A 19,812-nucleotide genomic window follows, 5' to 3' on the forward strand; every position below is an offset into this window, starting at 1 on the left:
ACAACATAGAAAACTAAAGACTGAGCAACGAGAACCCCACCAAAAACTGGGGGTGATCACAGGTGGTCCGGAAGGGTAAGCAGATCCTGCTCCACATGTGACACCCAAAGTGATACTCCTATAAAATACGTTATGTTATATCAAGTGATTAGACATCACACAATAGCGAATTGGTAATTGACTCTCATCTTACCCTTAGACATTACCAAATTCTAGACCATCTGTCATGTAAAATTGTCTAACCCTGAAACTTGACCAAATGTGAAACATGTATTTCATGACAAAGGATATACGATACTGTCACCGGTAATAACAACACAAACGTTGAAAAATTAAAATTAACTAGGGATGATCTCAGGTGCTCCGGAAGGGTAAGCAGATCATGCTCCACGTGTGGCACTCGTCGTGTTGCTCATGTAAGTACAAACCCGGTGATAAGTCTAATTCGGTAGGTCATCTATACAAGCTAATAAACTAATTGCTTATTGTTTTCAAGGTTTCTGCTATCTCCTTCAATTCGGACGTCAAGAGTAAAGATGGTTGCTATAGTGATACTTTGGCTTTCGCAACAAAACAAAACAAAAAGACAGTTAAGGAGTTCGTTGGTTTTGATCCAGATTCTCAAATAAATTATCAGAATTTTGAAAAGGCACTAGTGGCGGCTTTTTCATATTTTAAATCTTCAGACAACGACAGTGTCTCAGAAAGAGGTAATGTACAAGTCTTTTATGATTATTAAAGCGTTGAACTATATACGGATGGATGAATGAATTAACGCCTAGCGGTATATTTAAGAATTGAATGCTTCTTTTTATAACTTTATTGGGTGTAAAAGTGTTCACCGAAGCTCATTTTGGATGTAGCGCGGAAACACTTCATTCTGAAAATATGCACACAATCAACGCTTAAACAATCCTATAACATTATAAAAAGAAGCATTCTATTCTTATGATTACATGTTTATGATACATCCAAATTATTAAGAGTTATACCAAGCTTTTCGTTTATGTTTCTATGCATTGGTTAAACAATGTCACATATAGCAATGCAGTCATGATAGTTGTAGTTCATACGGAAATAAAATTTAATACTGTAGTGCCTCACGATTGTTGATAGCAAATCAAATTCGCGGATTCAAATGAAACATACATGTAATGTAATAAGTCATGAATAACATCCCTATCAGGATGTTAATGGGATACGCTTATGAACCCTGCTTTTACTAGACCAAATGGTTACAATTTATAACTACAAGGTTATAGTCCACAGAAGGCTTTGAACTGATCCAGCCGAGTTAAAAACTTTATATATGAAATATGCTATCTTATAAGAACCGATCAATATGAAAAAGTCCAGCTTTTTTCTTATTTACCTTCATCAGGAACGCTCTAACCAAGAACCATTGACAACAACGAATGTAACACAGATCTAGGAGCTGTAAGATCAAAAGGGACCTTAAGGGAAAAGGCAAATCCATCTAAGTTAAACATTGTCTGAGGTACAAGGAACATGTAGATTTTAAAGGGTATAATGTTGTAATCGTTTAGAATATAATATAAAAATAAGAATAAAACATTATGTGATACGATTGCCAATGAGACAACTAGACATAGTTTTGTCTATAGAAATATTGCATGAATTTGTTTCACGTATATTTAGAACTTTGATCAAACATTTAAAATCTATCAGTTCTTACAAAACTATTTTTATATTTTGGAAAATCTCCACTTCAACACATAAATAGGTTCAATAAGGCCCTTAAATGGCCACTACTTCTATCATTTCTAGCTACAATTTCAAATTAGGATTTATTGACTTATTGAAGATCATCATGAGTCATACTAACCAATACCATGACAAGATATACATTTTGTATATCATATAGATATAAGAAGATGTCTATTTGTTCAAAAATTTACGTACTTGTGGTCTTTTCATGACGTCACAATTAGCACTCATTTTGAGTTTCCACTATAGTTCAATGAAAACGGGTAAATTAAAATAATTTATTTCTTGGACAGGAAACAAACAGCACATGCGTAAAAAAAAAATAATCTTGTTTACATAATGTTTGTTATAGGTTGCACTTCTGTAAATAAAGACAATGCAGTTTCCCATAGGAGCTCTTTTTACGGCTAAAACTGTGCCACTTTTACTATGAAGTTTCGTAAAAAATTATATTCTAGAATGGAAAGTTCATATGCACTTCTATTGTTTTCAAATGTCAAAACATAGGGCTGTGTGTTATACTTTTTACATTTAGATGCCCCGAACTTCTAAGTTTTTAAATAAAACAAAAATTCTGTACTACCCCCTCCCTTCACTTTGGGTCTTCCTCGGAATTGGATTTGGCCGCTATCCATGTGTATTTAAACTGGTAACATTCCCAAGTTATGTCTATATGAGATAAAACATAGATATCATATCTGTGAACCAGTACGTAAACAAAACAAAATATCTATAAATATTATATAATCTCCCCAAAATAGGCGTGGTTTGTGAAACAGATGAATTTACAAAGTGCGACATATAACATTTTACATACCTGACTTGAATATTTAGTTGGTCGAAGGCTGCGCTTCTAGGCCTAAATTCGGTTGAAATCCAGACAATTGCGTCAAATTGTCACACAAATCTTTATTTTCGGCAATTTGGGAAGAAAAGTTAACGCTTTAAAATAAAACTTTGACAACAATAGTTCGATTTAACTTTCCTACATAATTCATCGTCTTAAAACTTATTTATTGAAAAATTGAACTTAATAATAATAACAAAATATGATCTTTACTCAACTAACTGCTTTGCTTGGAATACTAATTCATTATGCACATCCTTAGATGGTATACATTTTCATTGGTATGCGTGTATCCGTTTATAAACAGATGCATTTACAAGCCACAATGACAGACAGACGGACCGAAAGACCGAGTGATTCCTTTTGGCTATGTAGTTCCAAAACACTTTGTTTGCGAGATTTTTCAAAACAATCAGTAGCGTGTTAAATTCACACTCGATGGCAATTATCTGATTTTACTTTCATCATTGAATCAGTTAGTTTTGTTAACTGATCCACGTCTACAGAAATAAATTTTTTGTTTGTTTTTCAATCATAAAGTTTTTTTAATCTTAGATCAGTTAATTTTATTCATTACTGATGGTAAAAAGACACTCGGCAGGGATCCAGTGGAAGTCATTAGAGATGAAAATATGCAACTACAAAATAGAGTTGTTGTGTTTACCTATCTTCTTGGTCCAGGTTTGTGAATTTCAAAATATTATATTGATTAAATTAATAATTATCATAATAAATTTTTGACCAAAATAAAGGTTAACTGTTCAGGACGGTTAGTAGTATTATCTTTTTCCCAATTCATATGATATATCTCCTGTTTGAGCTAAAGTCATCCCAACAATATTGCAAATCACACAATCTTTAGTCAAGCCCAACATTACGGCCTTGAACACAAGGTATAGTCAAGCGTATCACTCTGTTCTTGTTAATCGATGTGGTAAATGACGTTCAGTGGTTGTCAAAATCGTACTAAGTATACTTGTTAGTTTCTCTTGAACTTATGAGTTTGAATATCCATTTGGAATATTCCGCCTCTCCTCTAGACCTCTTTTAATTGTTCTCGATACTTTACGCCATAGAAACTTTGATTCGTGCATTAATTGATGTGTAAACAAAGACTTTTGCACCATTAAAAACTATTTGAATTACATTATAAGATTGATGAAAAGGAAGAGTAAATCTAAAATTAAGAAGATATGGTATGATGGTAAATTAAATAAGTTTCACACACCACTAATGGGCAAAGATGTAAACATGTACAGGGAACATTTACGGTGACAGTAGTTTACCAATATTCAAATCACTGTAAAACTTAGAAAAGGTCGAGACCGGGTACATCGACTCTACGATTATCAACAATAGTAAAATCATCACCACAAATAATAAGTTGTAAGTGATAGAAATCCATGGGATACAAACATGTTCTTAATTATTATTTTGTTTTTATTCTTCTTTGAATATATTTGAAATACGACTTCAGGGATACAAGTATATTCTATCAAAAGAACTCAAATTGATGTTTGAGGACAGAAATATGTACTTGACTTTTGATAATAAAATTGAGAATGGAAATGGGGAATGTGTCAAAGAGAACATACTTTAGTGGGAATATGCATATATGTCTTGTAATTGGTAGATATTTACTTTTGTTGTCATTTAAGCATGAAACTATCTAAACAAACTCACCGTAGATACCGGGTTTATATTTTTATGCGAGACGCACGTTTAGTCTACAAAAGACTCTTCAGTGACGCTCGAAAAAAAAAGATAAAACAGCCAAATAAAGTACAGTTCAAATACAGTTAAGGTAATCTATTCATGAGTTAGAAAATTCATAGTTTTTCGAAAAAAATTTAAGTTTTGTAAACAGAAAATTAATAATTATGCGTATCAATGATAATTCATGTCAACACACAAAAGTCTTATTTATTTTTATTGACATGATTGTTTCAGGGTCATCAGATATTGCAAAGAATCAGTTACGTGAAATGGCTCAACAAATAAAGTCAAATACGTCATATGGAGCTTTTCGGGTAAGTTTAATAAACATTTGTTAATACGATAGTACAGTAAACACAGAATATTTATCATCTAACAATTTAAAGTGATTATTGTTAAGCATTTACGTTTTCAATGACGACGGTATTTATATTGTACATACATAAGCTCTCACGTATTGTGGTATTTATAAATTCATGGCTTTAAAATGTTTAGATTTTGTCGTTCCTGATTAAATAACATAAACGGTACCAATGTGCTGCACCAGATGTTATTTCATATAACATTCATATAGTTATTTAAAAATTAGAGGGCCTATCATCTGTACATCAGCGCTGGTGATCGCTAACACGAGTTTTAATAACGATTTGATCTTGATACACTAATTAAGTTATATGTAAATGGAAATATATGTTTACCGTCAAAACGTTTATATTGCTATTAAACTTTAAAAAAGTACACAAAAAGGACAACACGACTCGCAAAACTATTGGACAGTACAAAATACCATAAAAACCATCATTATTCTACTCAAACAACAAACGTAGAATCAATGAAAGTACTAACGCACTACACATGATCCGATATTCCGTACTTGGTAAATGCACAAATTGTCGTCGGAACATGATTATAAGATCGTTTGGACACAGCAAGAAAAGGTAAAACTTTATTCAAACACTCACAGTTGATATGATAATTTAGTACATCATACGCCCGTGCCGTCTAAATAAGGTAATACAATGCTCGTGGATCAAATTGTTGAGAAATCAATTACTCTGAAGATGAAAATAGCTTACCGATGTGCAAATCTCATCAATCCATTATTTAAAGAACATTAAAATCTAGTCAAACAACAAAATCTAAGAGAATTGCATGAACTCCAAAAGTATCGAAACATATTAAGTGTCCATGCTATGGATGCCCAACTGTTATGCGAATCCACACCCAGGGCGATTAGAACGCACATTTTTGTTTCGAATAGTTTAATATATTATTAATATTAACTTGAAAAACAATTACCATATCAATAATTGGTCGAGTCAGTCCTGACAACTGGGCATGTAATACTTTGTTAACACGGCCTTCAACGACAGTGGAATCCACTCCGGACTTCTAAAAACTCACGATAGATACCAAGCAATTCATTTTGTACTCCAAACACACTTTTCTTGTACACAATATTTACACAATACTTGAATCAACTTATTGCAAAATATTTATAACTACACCGTTACCATGTGATGTAGTAGGACAATCTTATTCGGTTGGAAAATATCGTCAATTTTATGTAACACTGAAACAATATCTCATCACATGTATATTCTTTTGTAGAATGGACAATATTTATATTCTGAAAGTCTGAAAACTCTTGTTATTGACATGTCCACATTTTACCTTCATCTTCGAAAACCTTCAGCTGATCCTATATACACCGTCCCATATGTAGATCCTTTCTCCGAAATAGGTAAGTTGCTGATTATTTTGCTTATTTATTTTGTATACGAAGAGTTTTCTCCGCAAAATGAGTATTATTTCCTTTGTCAAAATATTTTTTTCTAGCTATATATACTGTAGTAATATGATCATCTTGTCATAGCAGGGACCATATTGACAGAAAGGAAAATTAATATAGTACCGGTACCATTATAAAACGCCCCTGAATTTAAAAAGTCCCTTACTAATTTGAATTTTTGTCGTCAACATTCAATAGATTTTTTTACCGTAGGTTAGGGGAAAAACGTCTTTGAGGGCCTTTCCATCCGTTTCAACATAGCCGTTATAATGTTGATGATAATTCTACTTGATGAAAAGTTCTAGTTCTCATCGTGTAAACAATCGTGTCTGTTTCTTTTAAATTGCTTGATGCATTTTGTTGTTAAAAATTTGTTTCGATTGTACGCGATTTTGTTATCTTTCTTTTTATCTTTATTGCAATACTTTTTTTCTTTTCCTCTATTTTATCTCAACTATGCTATTATCTGCCAGCGACATTTTTTTTGAAGCACTTCATTTATTCTTATCTTTTACCTCGTTTTCAAAGTCAAGCTCCCCGGTATATCCTTACCTTTGATCTTGTTATTGAAGACAATCTCATTGCTATATTCTAACCTTTTATCTTGTTATCAAAGACAAACCCCTTGATATATTATTACATATTATCTTGTTATAAAAGACAAGCCCATTGGTGTATTCTTAACTTTTGGTTTGTTATCAAAGACAAGCCCTTGGCCTTTTCAAAATGTATTTTCTTACCTTTGATCTTGTTATCAAAACACGGCCTTTGATATATTACACATTATCTCGTTATCTCGTTATCAAAGACAAGCCCCCTTGATATGTTATTAAGACAAGTCCCTTATAACAATGTATATTCTTACCTTTGATCTTGTTATAAAAGAAAAACCCGTTGATATACTCTTACCTTTGATCTTGTTATCAAAGATAAGCCCCTAAATACAATGCATATTTTTACCTTTGATCTTGTTATCAAAGATAAGCCCCTAATTACAATGCATATTTTTACCTTTCATCTTATTATCAAAGACAAGCGCCTTGATATATTATTACATATTATATCGTTATTAAAGCCCCTCGATATGTTATTACTTTTAATCTTGTTATCAGAGATAAGTCCCTAATTACAATGTATATCCTTACCTTTGATCTTTTTATCAAAGCCAAGCACCTTATTACAATGCATATTCATTCCTTTGATTTTGTTATCAAAGATAAACCCCTTGATATATTCTTACCTTTTATATTGTTATCAAAGACAAGCCCTTATAACAGTGTATATTCTTACCTTTGATCTTGTTATCAAAGACAAACTCCTTGATATATTGTTACACGTTATCTCGTTATTAAAGACAATCTTTGATATGTTACTGCCTATTATCTTGCTATTATAGACAGGCCCCTTATTACAACACGTACAATGTACATTCTACCTTATATCTTGTTATCAAAGAAAAACCCGGTGATATTCTCTTACCTTTGATCTTGTTATCAAAGATAAGCCCCTAAATACAATGCATATTTTTACCTTTGATCTTGTTATCAAAGATAAGCCCCTAATTACAATGCATATTTTTACCTTTGATCTTATTATCAAAGACAAACGCCTTGATATATTATTACATATTATCTCGTTATTAAATCCCCTTGATATGTTATTACTTTTTATATTGTTATCAGAGATACGTCCCTAATTACAATGTATATCCTTACCTTTGATCTTTTTATCAATGCCAAGCACCTTATTACAATGCATATTCATTCCTTTGATATTGTTATCAAAGATAAACCCCTTGATATATTCTTACCTTTCATATTGTTATCAAAGACAAGCCCTTATAACAGTGTATATTCTTACCTTTGATCTTGTTATCAAAGACAAACTCCTTGATATATTATTACACGTTATCTCGTTATTAAAGACAAACTTTGATATGTTATTGCTTATTATCTTACTATTATGAACAGGCCCCTTATTACAACATGTACAATGTATATTCTACCGTAAATCTTGTTGTCAAAGACAAACCTGTTTATATATGCTCACCAATTTTCTTGTTATCAAAGACAAGCTCCTTATTACAATGCATATTTTTACCTTTGATCGTGCTATCAATGACAAGCCCCTTATTACAGTGTATATTTTTACCTTTGATCGTGTTATTAAAGACAAATCCCTCGATGTATTATTACATATTATCTCATTATTTAAGACAATCCCCTTGATATGTTATTAACTTTTATCTTGTTATCAAAATGAAGCACCTGATTACAATGCATATTTTTACGTTTGATCTTGTTATCAAAGACAAATCCCTTGATGTATTATTACATATTATATCGTTGATAAAGACAAGCCCTCGATATGTTGTTACCTTTTAGCTTGTCAGCAAAGATAAGCCCATAATTACAATGCATATCTTTACTTTTGATCTTACTATCAAAGACAAGCCCCTTATTAAAATGCATATTTTTACCCTTGATCTTGTTATTAAAGACAAGCCACTTATTACAATGCATATTCCTACCTTTGATCGTGTTAACAAAGATAAAACCATTATTACAATGCATACTCTTACCTTTGATCTTGTTTTCATAGACAAACCCGTTGATGTATTCTTACTTTTCATCTTGTTATCAAAGACAAGCCCCTTATTATAATCTATATTCTTACCTTTGATCTTCTAATCAAAGACAAGCCCCTAATATATTATAAGATTTTATCTTGTTATCGAAGACAAGCCCATAATTACAATGCAAATCCTTACTTTTGATCTTACTACCAAAGACAAGCCCCTTATTAAAATGCATATTTTACCTTTGATATTGTTATTAAAGACAAGCCACTTATCACAATGCATATTCCTACCTTTGATCTTGTTAAGAAAGATAAGACCCTTATTACAATGTATATTCTTACCTTTAATCTGGTTTTCATAGACAACCCCGTTGATATATTCCTACCTTTTATCTTGTTATCAAAGACAAGCCCCTTATTATAATGTATATTCTTACCTTTGATCTTCTTATCAAAGACAAGCCCCTAATATTCTATAAGATTTTATCTTGTTATCAAAGACAAGCCCATTGAATTATTCTTATCTTTTAGCTCGTTAGGAAAGACAAGACTTTTAGTATATTCTCTTCTCTTATGGTTGTGGCCTGTTATCTATTTCTTGCGTGAAGAGACATTTAACGTATTACACTGCACGGAGTGTGATATGAAAAAGTGATACGAAAACTGCGTTAATTTGATTGGCTTATCCAGCATCATGAGACGATATTACGACATTTCCATTGGATATTCGTTAGATCATTTATTACTTTCAAAGGTTTAATGCGATGTAGATTTCGTCAATTGCAACGAACATATATGATTTCTTCAAAAATGTACAAATACTGACACTTTTCACCTCAGAATCTTTTTTTTGTAAAATTTTATTACATTCTTAAGCGTACACAAAGTTTTAAAATTTCTGATGGTCATGTTGGACGGCAGAAAAGGACAAATGACGTCATACTGGTATGTAGAAAAGACTATATCAGCAATTCGCGGATGGTTTTAATTTATCACAATGATAGGGTTGACCATAAGAGAAATAGGTTTAACAACTCTTGAAAGTTGGATATCGCTTGATATCAAATATCTTTATTTAATTTAAATATTTATGATAAACTCGCCGAAGGCTCGTTTAGTATCATATTGAAATTAAATAACTCGAGTTGATATCAAGCAATAACAAATTCTCAATCGTTATGAAACCTATTAATCTATTGTTTCGTTATCAAAGATTAGCCCGTGATACATTCTTATAATGTATATAATCATCAAAGAAAATTCCCTTGATATATTTTTATTTTTTATCTCGTAATCAAATACAATGGTACTTTCTTATCTTTCATCTCGTTATCAAGTCAAGCCCCTTGATATAGTCTTGCTTATGATCTTGGTTTCACGGACAAGCTCTTTGAATTTCGTAAATGTAAGACTCGTTAGCATGGTTAGTTTGGTTTTATTATCGTATTTGTGACGTAAATTGCATATTTCCCTAACGTTTCCGTTTATCATTTAAATTAGGTTTAATGACGTCGATGTGTCGACAAGTCAACATTACCAACGGATTTAACGGTGTTGCATGTACAGATGTTAAAGTTAGTGAACTGTTGAAGGATGTTGAATATTTCGAGGAAGGAAATTCATCATATGCTTTCATGATTGACAGAACAGGTCGGACAATTGTTCATCCTTTACTCCCTGATCCTACTTATTTGAGAACTGACCCTGTTTTGGTTGACATCACAACATTGGAGAGGTCTCCTGGGTCTGGCAGTATAATGTCTGATTTAAAAAGGTATTTCATTTTGCATACTGATGGACGTTATAATTTTGTCTATAAACTCCAAAATTCCTTTTTAATAATAAGTGTGTGTCCAAATAAAACCGAACCTACACTGCAATCACAATTCTTTGATTTTGTATTGTCAAATATGAATCCATGGTCACTAACGCATAAAAATAACATAAGAACATTGCGCCATGTGATGCAGTTTATACTTGATGTATTTATATTCAGTGTACAAACGTCTTTGTTTTATTTGTGTTGTAAGCATGTCTAATGGAGATCAATATGATACAAAGGCCAACTGAGATAACAGAAATACATAAGAGTTACTGAGGAGAATTTATAATGAACTCTAACATTATTTTAGTTATTGTAGACATCATTTTAATTCTGATAATCTCTGTTTTTTAGATTGTTTTGTTTGCTGTATTTAAAAAATACGGATATGTGGTATGATATCCGGTGAGACAACTAGTCATTAGAGACCTCAATACGAGGGTATTGACAATTATAGATCATCTTATGGCCTCTAATAGTAAGCAAAACTAATACCTTATAGTAAGCTTCCACTGGTTACTTATCTAATCTTTTTCGTCACATACTAGTACATGTATGTTAGTAGTAGTAGTATCTATCGATTGTTTTTTGTTTAAATATATATATATATATATATATATATATATATATGTTCTTAGTATATATATGTGTGTGTGTATTAATACTATGTTGTAGCGGAATGTCTGGTAATAAGACTCTACCTTCAGTATATTTTACAATTCCACGTGGTAATTTGATAAATGATGGAACTAGTATAAGGATCGTAAGTGCAACGTTCTTTTGGAGTTCGGTAAGTGTATTTGGTATTCTAATTTTTGTATACTAATAGATTAATTACGTCCGGAATAAGGAATATGTGATCAGTTCGTGAGCACTGACTGCAAGTAAAAACTTTAAAACGACGTGTATTTTCTATTGATTTAATTATCAGTTCAAATTATCTTCTCTAAAAATCTTTGAATTTCGGATTGATTATTTCTACTTTAAAGAGAACATTCTTTCAACTGTTGGTGTAGTTTGAAAATGAACAAGTGTGATATGTGTTGAGCTGCAAAATATTGAATGACAGGATTTATGCACAGTCAATGATAAGGGAACACTTAGAATTCCATTATGAAATTGAATTCTTCTTAAAATGTGATCATTTACATTGCTATTGAACATGTTAATATAAAAAAGAAGATATGGTATGATTGCCAATGAGACAACTCTCCACAAGAGACCAAATGACACAGAAATTAACAACTATAGGTCACCGTACGGCCTTCAACAATGAGCAAAACCCATACCGCACAGTCAGCTATAAAAGGCCCCGAAATGACAATGTAAATCAATTCAAACGAGAAAACTAACAGCCTAATTTACATGTTTAACAAATGTAAAATATCTGTCAATTTCTATGTTTTGGTAGGTAGAAAATACAGACTTCTCCATTTGCATTGTATTAGGAAATGAAAAATATTCGGCAATTTCTGAATATAAGTTCCCAATAATTACTGGAGACTTGGAGAAAGTGTTCATGTACCACAACAGAAACCTTTCAGATGACAGTTACCCTGACTGTAGGTTCAATGCTAGGAGGGTAACATTAGGTTTGTAAGTTAGAAGCATCTTTTTCTTATTGACCAAATAAGCAGGGGAAAACATTTTGTTATATATCACCATGGCCATTTCAAAGACAAATATATTCAGTGTCTTCTTGGATAATGCTTTTTTTTTCTACAAATAGCCTGAAGCAGTATCATCCTATATATAAAAACAAAAGAAGATGTGGTATGGCTGTTAATGAGATAACTCTCCAAAAGACACCAAATGACGAAGAAATTAGAAACTATGGGTCACCGTACTTATAATTTATTTGATTTAAAACAGATGAAGGTTGTACATTAGTGATAATATAACCGACAAAACCACTAAGAAAATCAAAGCTATAATTGTCATTAATACTCGAAGACATAAATGTTTTCAATCTTAATTACTTAGTGATTCTACTTCATTTTCAGAAAGAACCAGCATTAAGTTTTCACCATCTGTATTCCTAAGTCCTTTCCAATACACGGATAAAGATCAAACAGCTGAAGATGTTTCAAAATATAAACGATATTTTACCACAGAATCGGATGAAAATCCGGGATTTAAGGTAATTAGCTTGAAATACGCTTACTAAGAATACCTTTCTTTAAAAAACACAGACCCTCTAACACTATTGTAAAAATGAAACTGAGCTCACACATCAATATCATTAATACCGCTTCGTAAATAAATGTCAAATTCATTTCTATTCTTACGTACATGTACCTCCTATCTTAATTTTTCGTATCATATTAGAATATGAGATGCTCAATTACATTATATGAGAATCTGTAAACATTCCATTAAGATCAGGAGGTCATTGTATAGGAAAAGTTAAGGAAATAAGACGTTTACCCCTATCTCATGTTTTTGGATAACAAAAAACAAAGTAGGACGTTCGATAATGCATATTCTGCAAAATGATTATCAAATCTAGTTTTTGGTAATTCCGGGCTGACTAAGACAGATTACAACAAGAATGTGTCATTAGTACACGAATGCCCCACAGGCACTATCATTTTCTATGTTCAGTGAACCGTAAAATTTAGGGTCAAAACTATAATTTGGCATTAAAATTAGAAAGATCATATCATAAGGAACATGTGTATTAAGTTTCAAGTTGATTGGACTTCAACTTCATCAAAAATTACCTCGACCAAAAAAGTTAACCTGAAGCGGGACGGACGGACGAACGAACGGTCGCACAGACCGAAAAACATAATGTCTCTCTACTATCGTAGGTGGGGCATAAAAACAATGAAATCGACATTGTATATCTTATATAACTGGTATCATGTCGGTTATTTTGTCATATAAACTCATCAAAGATACCAGACTTATCATTTAGTACACAAGCGTTTCGTCTAGATCAGACTCATCAATGGCGATCACATCATAGCTGGAATACATAATCATATACGAAGTTAAACATGCTTTCTGAATAGAGTTGAAAACCAAAAATTCCGAAAAGTCGTCCAAATACAGCTACGGGAATATATTTGAGGGAGACAAAATACATCAGTGTTTAGAATAATTCAATTTTGTTAAGATGACTACTGATCTTGTGATACCATCGGGGACGAAACGTCAACAAGTGGCAACGACCAAGTGGTTATAAAAACTCAAGGGTACCAGGCTTACCATTTAATACGCCAGACGCGCTTTTCGTTTTCATAGACTCATCAGTGGCGCTTGAATCAGGACGCTGGTTTTTTCGTTTGAATTATGTCACATCTCTCATATCGGGGCTTTAACAGCTATACGGTATGGGTCTTGCTCATTGTTGAATGCCGAACGGTGATCTATACTTGCTCATATCGTTTATCGCGTCAGAAAGGGTGTGTTTTGAAAAGGAAAAGGTCATACTTCTACTTATAAACTTTAAGCGATCATCAAGTTTGCACATAATCCGATTAGCAAGCGTTTATTTGAACGATTTAATACTGTTGTAAAAGAGGGACGAAAGATACCAGAGGGACAGTCAAACTCATAGATCGAAAACAAACTGACAACTGTAAATTATATCGTTTTCGAACTGAAACTTATTTTTTTTTTATAAATATCAATCTTAAAAAAAAACCCGATAAACTCATATTTTGATTCGTAAATTTACTGCTTCTTAAACACTTTGTCTATCTAATAAATTTTAGTATTTCTGTTTGATCACTGTGATGTGACTGGTATTAATATTGTTAAACAGTATCTGAATTCAAAAACGATTTTCTGAAATAAATTGACAAGAAGCTAGCGTCTTCCGTCAAATGCACGTTCTACCAACTAGATGTTGTCATCTCACTAAATAACTTAGGTTTTGGTGACTTTTCATGTATGTTAAGTGCATCTATTACATGTAACTTCAATAATAGGATACAGCAGATACAGTTACGTCTGTCATCTCTTGATTAAAATCTAGAAATTGTATTTGTGCTTTACTGCGTATCAATTTAGATTACTAACGTTGTTATGTGTTTGACGACAACAAAAACACATATTTTAACAAACATATTGTGACATAACTCTTAGAATTCAGTTAGACCAGATGTATGGGCCACATATGAACTAGAAAAATTCTGGAAACGCACCAAATCGTCGCATCTTGCATGGAGATATGTAGGAACTATATCTGGTGTCATGCGTGCATATCCTGGTGTTTTATTGGAAAAAACATATGATCACAAAAAACGAGCTTGGTAAGTGATAAATATAGACTAAAAAGTGTGTAGGAATGTTAAAGTTTAGGTGATTAAATGCAAAGTAATTATCTAAGCGTTTAGGAGCATTAATCTTAAAATTAAGCTACATAGAAACAGTCAGTTTGAAATACATTTCTTTGACCTTCCTTTTTTTGATTGAACCATTAAGATTTTTTTTTAAATTGTTAAGTTTGTTACAAAATTATTTATAAAGATAACATGGATAAGTTCACGAACCATTTAATATCGTATCACCCTTCTACCTAATTAAACACATCAAAGCATATTAGCAGCTTTCATAAAAAATAAAGAAATTTGTAAAAGCAATTATTAAAAGAAAACAAATATTCGAATATGTCCTGTTCCGTTCAGTTTCTACTTTTAACGAACAACAGAATAGATACAAGTGAGTACAACGGTTACTGTTACCAATTCAGAGCACCTTAGGTTATTGTTCTTGTGCTTTTGTTGTATGCGTGTGTGAAGTTCGTATCTATGTTTCGATTCCTTAGTTTAATAATTATTGAATATCGTTTGTTTTATAGACTTATTAATTATTTAATTAGCTCAATGTTGTCTTTTAAAAATTATTATAGGTTTAGACAAACCGTTGCACATCCCGAAACAATGTTTGTAACACCACCATATGATGACGCTTGGGGGTCTGGAATATTGATTTCCCTAGAACATACAATATACAAAAGAAAGTAAGATGGTTAAGATGTATACCCTTTTTAAAAATTTGTCAAATACTATTATTTGAATCAGTTATATTTGTAACTATAGCAATATTTCTTTAATAAATTATCCAATTGAGTAATAAATGAAAAGGAAGTTTTATAAAAGAAAGCGAGATATCTCAATCGGCTACCCTTTAAAAGGTTGGCACTATTTAAAGTGCATAAATAGACGCAATAATAAGGTTTTCAAGGAAACAGATGTACATACATTTTAAGTTGAAGAATTTTGAATAATGACAAAAATTCAAATTCTAGAAGCAAAAATTGAACCTATCTAAATATACAGAACAATTATCAACAGAATGGAAAACATGTATTTTATGTATTTTGAGTTGAACTGCAATTTCCTTTTATGACACTTCAGATTTTAATGAAAAAAAGAACCATCAAGGCATACACTAACACGAATTGGTTGACTGTTAAAACGAGTTACTAATTCTTATTCATACAAAGAACTCAAAGTATGCCAACCATATGTAGATTTCGAGAAAAAAATTAAACAGCTGATTTTGAAAATTGTATATAGCTGTTAGAGAAAAAGAATGAAACATTTTCTTGGCTCACTTCACGCGTTTTGGTCATTTTCTTGTAACCCAATCATTACCTTTTTGTGTAGTATTTTATTGCCTATCTTTTTCAAAATTCGTATCTTTTCTTGTTTCCCTTGGCCTTTGTGTTGTCTCTCTTTTTGCTACCTTTTGTGTATTAATGTCCCCATGTTTTCTTTTTTTTTCTTTTTCTTTTTTTTCCTTATTGTTTTACTTTTCTGTTATTTAGTTCAAAACAAGTAACAGCTGTCGTTGGAACAGATTTCCCACTGCAATATTTCAGCTGGTTCATTGACCAGGTATACCCATCTTGTTCCTTGCCAGAGTACAGGTAATTTACACACATCTTTATATTTCCCGTGTGAACAACTCAAAATTAACGCGATGATAAAAAAAAATGACAACATTCAATGTTAAACGGAATTAACGGAACTAGATCCTAGTATTTATCGACAATATTTGATTCTCAAACAATCGAAAATCTAAAAAATCAATATGTTACGGCTTGTTCAAATTTAATAAAAAAAAAATCATATATGCTACTATTTAACAATATAAAAGACCATCATCAAAGACTGTTATAGTAATTGATGCATAGTGCTGTATATTACGCACTATGCAAGTCTACAAATTTACTAAAGACGTGCTATTTTAACCTATAAAGTGTATAAGTAATGTATAAATTACAAGACATTTGAACAATAACGTGCATTTTTATCGTATACATTGCAGTACTCTAAGATAACTTCTCATTAAGAAAGGAGTTTGCTCAATCTTTTTTGTTGGTAGTGTTTGTCAGGTTTTCAAATTGCAATAAGTAATAGGTTTATATTATTTTAATTTTGTATTTTTACTGCATGTAAATAGATATTAAAGAAAAAGGTATCTGCAGCTTAAACATACTTTAATTACGTTTGCTTAGGTGTATCATTATTGAAGACAGTGGATTTATAGTGATGCACCCAACATTTAAGGAGAGCTCAAATAAAACAAAGTTCGAGAAGTTTAATCATATAACAGTTGAGGTATGATTAATTTCTATACATCCCTTTTAACTAACCTTGATAGAAAGTTTTCAATTATTATTTCCTATTGTTAACATCAAAGCTCTTCTGTAGCTAGCAATATGATAATCTGTTGTTCACTCATTTCAGTTAATGAATTGAGCCTTTAGGGTGTTGTTAGTGATGTAATACACTTTGTTTGAATGGTTAATTGTTCCCTTTTCATCGTTAAATCTCTTATTTTCAATACGTCTAATTATAAGATGAGTTAACTTTAAAAGTGTAAGAGTAAGTGTATGTGTATAATGCAGCAATTTAATAAAAAAAAAAGCAACAGCACTTGTACATCTTATGTTCTCGCTAGTAAATGGAATATGGGCTGAAATGACAATTTTTACATGACATATCCTTAAACGTAAGTGAGATGATTAATGAAAAATGTTTATCATTTTGTCGGTAATAAATATTTATTCACTGCAGCTAGTTTAGTGTTGTTTCAGTCCTTGTCAAGTATTACATTTTAAACTGTATTTGTTTGATTTTCAGTAATTGCCATGCAACTGTGCAGCACACACAAGTAAACAAATTATTTGATTCAAATTGTCTGAACAACACATTATTGACTGCAACGGAATAAATATCACAGCAAGAAAATAACTTAATCTCCCTGGATGAACAAACAGTTAAATATTAACACATATTCCATGATAACATGGTTAAAGGGATCAAACTGACTGTTTCAAACAAATATCTTCTAATTTTACTTGTGTTATAAGTGTGTAAAAGGCTGTTTGAATTACATAAACAAAATTAGAAAACAAGCAAGGTCTTTTGAGGCCACTTAAATTAAACTTTTTGATTTCTATTTATTAAGTTAAATGCATTCAACTTCCCAATTATCAATTTCCCATTTCTCAGCAGTAACATACCCTCTGCCCCGTCGTATGGTGGTTACATATCTCTATCGATACGTCATGCTCGAGCATGTTCACACTATACGGACTTCATACAAAGGAGTATCTCCTTACGCAGAAACTGCTCCAACAGAGTTATGAGGAGGAAAGATTAAAAATGTCACTCTGTAAATTTTATGGACACCATCACGAATTGGTTGATCTATACGATGTGTCTGTGTCTAAACTAACTAAGGACATTTATATTTTACCACGTCTTAGATTGTGGTTTACCATCTACGTCGTCTGGTCTCCTTAGTATCGAACGTGACCTATTCCCCTTTATGACTGTTTTGCCGAGTGAATTCACATTGCAATTTGATGTTTCTTTTGTAAGTCTGGTTGGATATTTTGTTATGTCTTATGTTCACTGTTGGAGACGACGTGGTTTGATATTTATATATCCCCTTTCGGGCATGTTATTGTTACATTCTTATACGTGTGGGTCCGGTGGGTCATTATGTGCTGAGTTGTTGTCTGTTTATTGCGTTTGTGGTTTGAAATTTGTATTTTCGGTACCTTTCACATAATGTTTTATTTGTCAGTATAGTCGAGTTACTCGTGGTTCGTCTACAGGGTTTTTGTTTTATGTTGTTTGTCTTCATGTGTGTTTACTGTTTGGTCTTGCATGATCTTGCCTTATATTACAGTTATTTTATTTTTATTTTCTATATGTATGTAAAAATTAAGATAAAAAATCAGCTACTTCATTTATATGATTTTAAGTTTAAAGTAACTACAATTCCATTTTAATATTCTTGTCATGGTTAGAAAATACATAAAATGACACCATTACAAACTCAATCTCAATTTAATATTCTTGTACGTGTCAATAAATAAAACAAATCTATTTTATTTCTAGAAATTTACCTGTGATAATATAAACGTCACAAAAAATACGTCCCTTTTTGTGACGTTGATCTATTCATGTGACGCGCAGTTTATATTACGTTCGTGGTGCCCTGGTTTGCTGTCGTAAATTCGTGGGAGGTATTCGTTGTTATTCTGCGGTTTACATGTTGTAATGTACTTTTATATTATCTATTGATGTATTTCTCTTTTCTGAGTGATCTTGCGATTGTCTGGACTGTATTCCACATGTTTCTGTCACGTAGTATTGTCATTTTAGCGGTATTTGTAACATTGCCATATTAGCGGGAGGTTTGGCTAGCCATAAAACCAGGTTCAACCCATCATTTTTTCTTAAAATGTCCTGTACCAAGTCAGGAATGTGGCAGTTGTTATCTACAGTCCGTTTCTATGTATTTTGGCGTCTGCTTTTGTTGTAGTTCAGTGTTTCTGTTGTTCCGTTGTTTTCCTCTTGTAGTTGATATGTTTCCCTCGGTTTTAGTTTGTAACCCGGATTTGTTTTTGCTTATTCGAATTATGACTATCGAACAGCGGTTTACTATTGTTGCCTTTATTTATATAACACCGTTACAAAAGCATATTCGAAGTACATGTGTTGTATTTTGAAGAGAAAACATGAACTCAAATCATGGTAATAACCGTGCACATTTCAAAGGGCACACTATATCAGTTAGAATTTCAGTTGAGAATAGTCATTAAAGCAAAAGCGTTAACTTATAATTGAACAGAGTGTTAAAAATCAATGTATTGAATTTGTATTAGTAATTTTTAAACTTTATCCTGTCGTAGAATAAGTCATAAGTGATATATCAATTTTTTTTTTTATTTCGTTGACCAGGAAACCAATTATTAGATTATTAGTATGAGACGAGATATTTTTTTTTGATGAAATCAGATCTTTGTTCATAATTTTACTGTCGTTCCCCTGAAGTGTAAAAAACTGATGG

General features: G+C 31.8%; 2 protein-coding genes across 3 annotated transcripts in view; both read left to right on the forward strand.

Moving 5' to 3' along the window:
* LOC127710509 (VWFA and cache domain-containing protein 1-like) overlaps positions 1-19,812 on the forward strand; it is a 165,492-nt gene that overhangs the window by 131,909 nt on the left and 13,771 nt on the right. The gene's annotated exons all lie outside the window — the stretch shown is intronic.
* Positions 1-19,812, forward strand: part of LOC127710510 (VWFA and cache domain-containing protein 1-like) — a 64,108-nt gene that overhangs the window by 30,525 nt on the left and 13,771 nt on the right. The window contains exons 6-17 of the mRNA XM_052216433.1: positions 497-710; positions 3,131-3,256; positions 4,526-4,605; positions 5,903-6,035; positions 10,164-10,437; positions 11,161-11,275; positions 11,897-12,077; positions 12,489-12,625; positions 14,581-14,747; positions 15,347-15,457; positions 16,268-16,369; positions 16,961-17,063. Of these exons, the coding sequence (XP_052072393.1) occupies positions 497-710; positions 3,131-3,256; positions 4,526-4,605; positions 5,903-6,035; positions 10,164-10,437; positions 11,161-11,275; positions 11,897-12,077; positions 12,489-12,625; positions 14,581-14,747; positions 15,347-15,457; positions 16,268-16,369; positions 16,961-17,063 (1,743 nt within the window). The remainder of the gene's footprint in view (positions 1-496; positions 711-3,130; positions 3,257-4,525; positions 4,606-5,902; positions 6,036-10,163; positions 10,438-11,160; positions 11,276-11,896; positions 12,078-12,488; positions 12,626-14,580; positions 14,748-15,346; positions 15,458-16,267; positions 16,370-16,960; positions 17,064-19,812) is intronic.

Source organism: Mytilus californianus, unplaced genomic scaffold, assembly GCF_021869535.1.
Source record: "Mytilus californianus isolate M0D057914Y unplaced genomic scaffold, xbMytCali1.0.p SCAF_8, whole genome shotgun sequence".
NCBI lineage: Eukaryota > Metazoa > Mollusca > Bivalvia > Mytilida > Mytilidae > Mytilus > Mytilus californianus.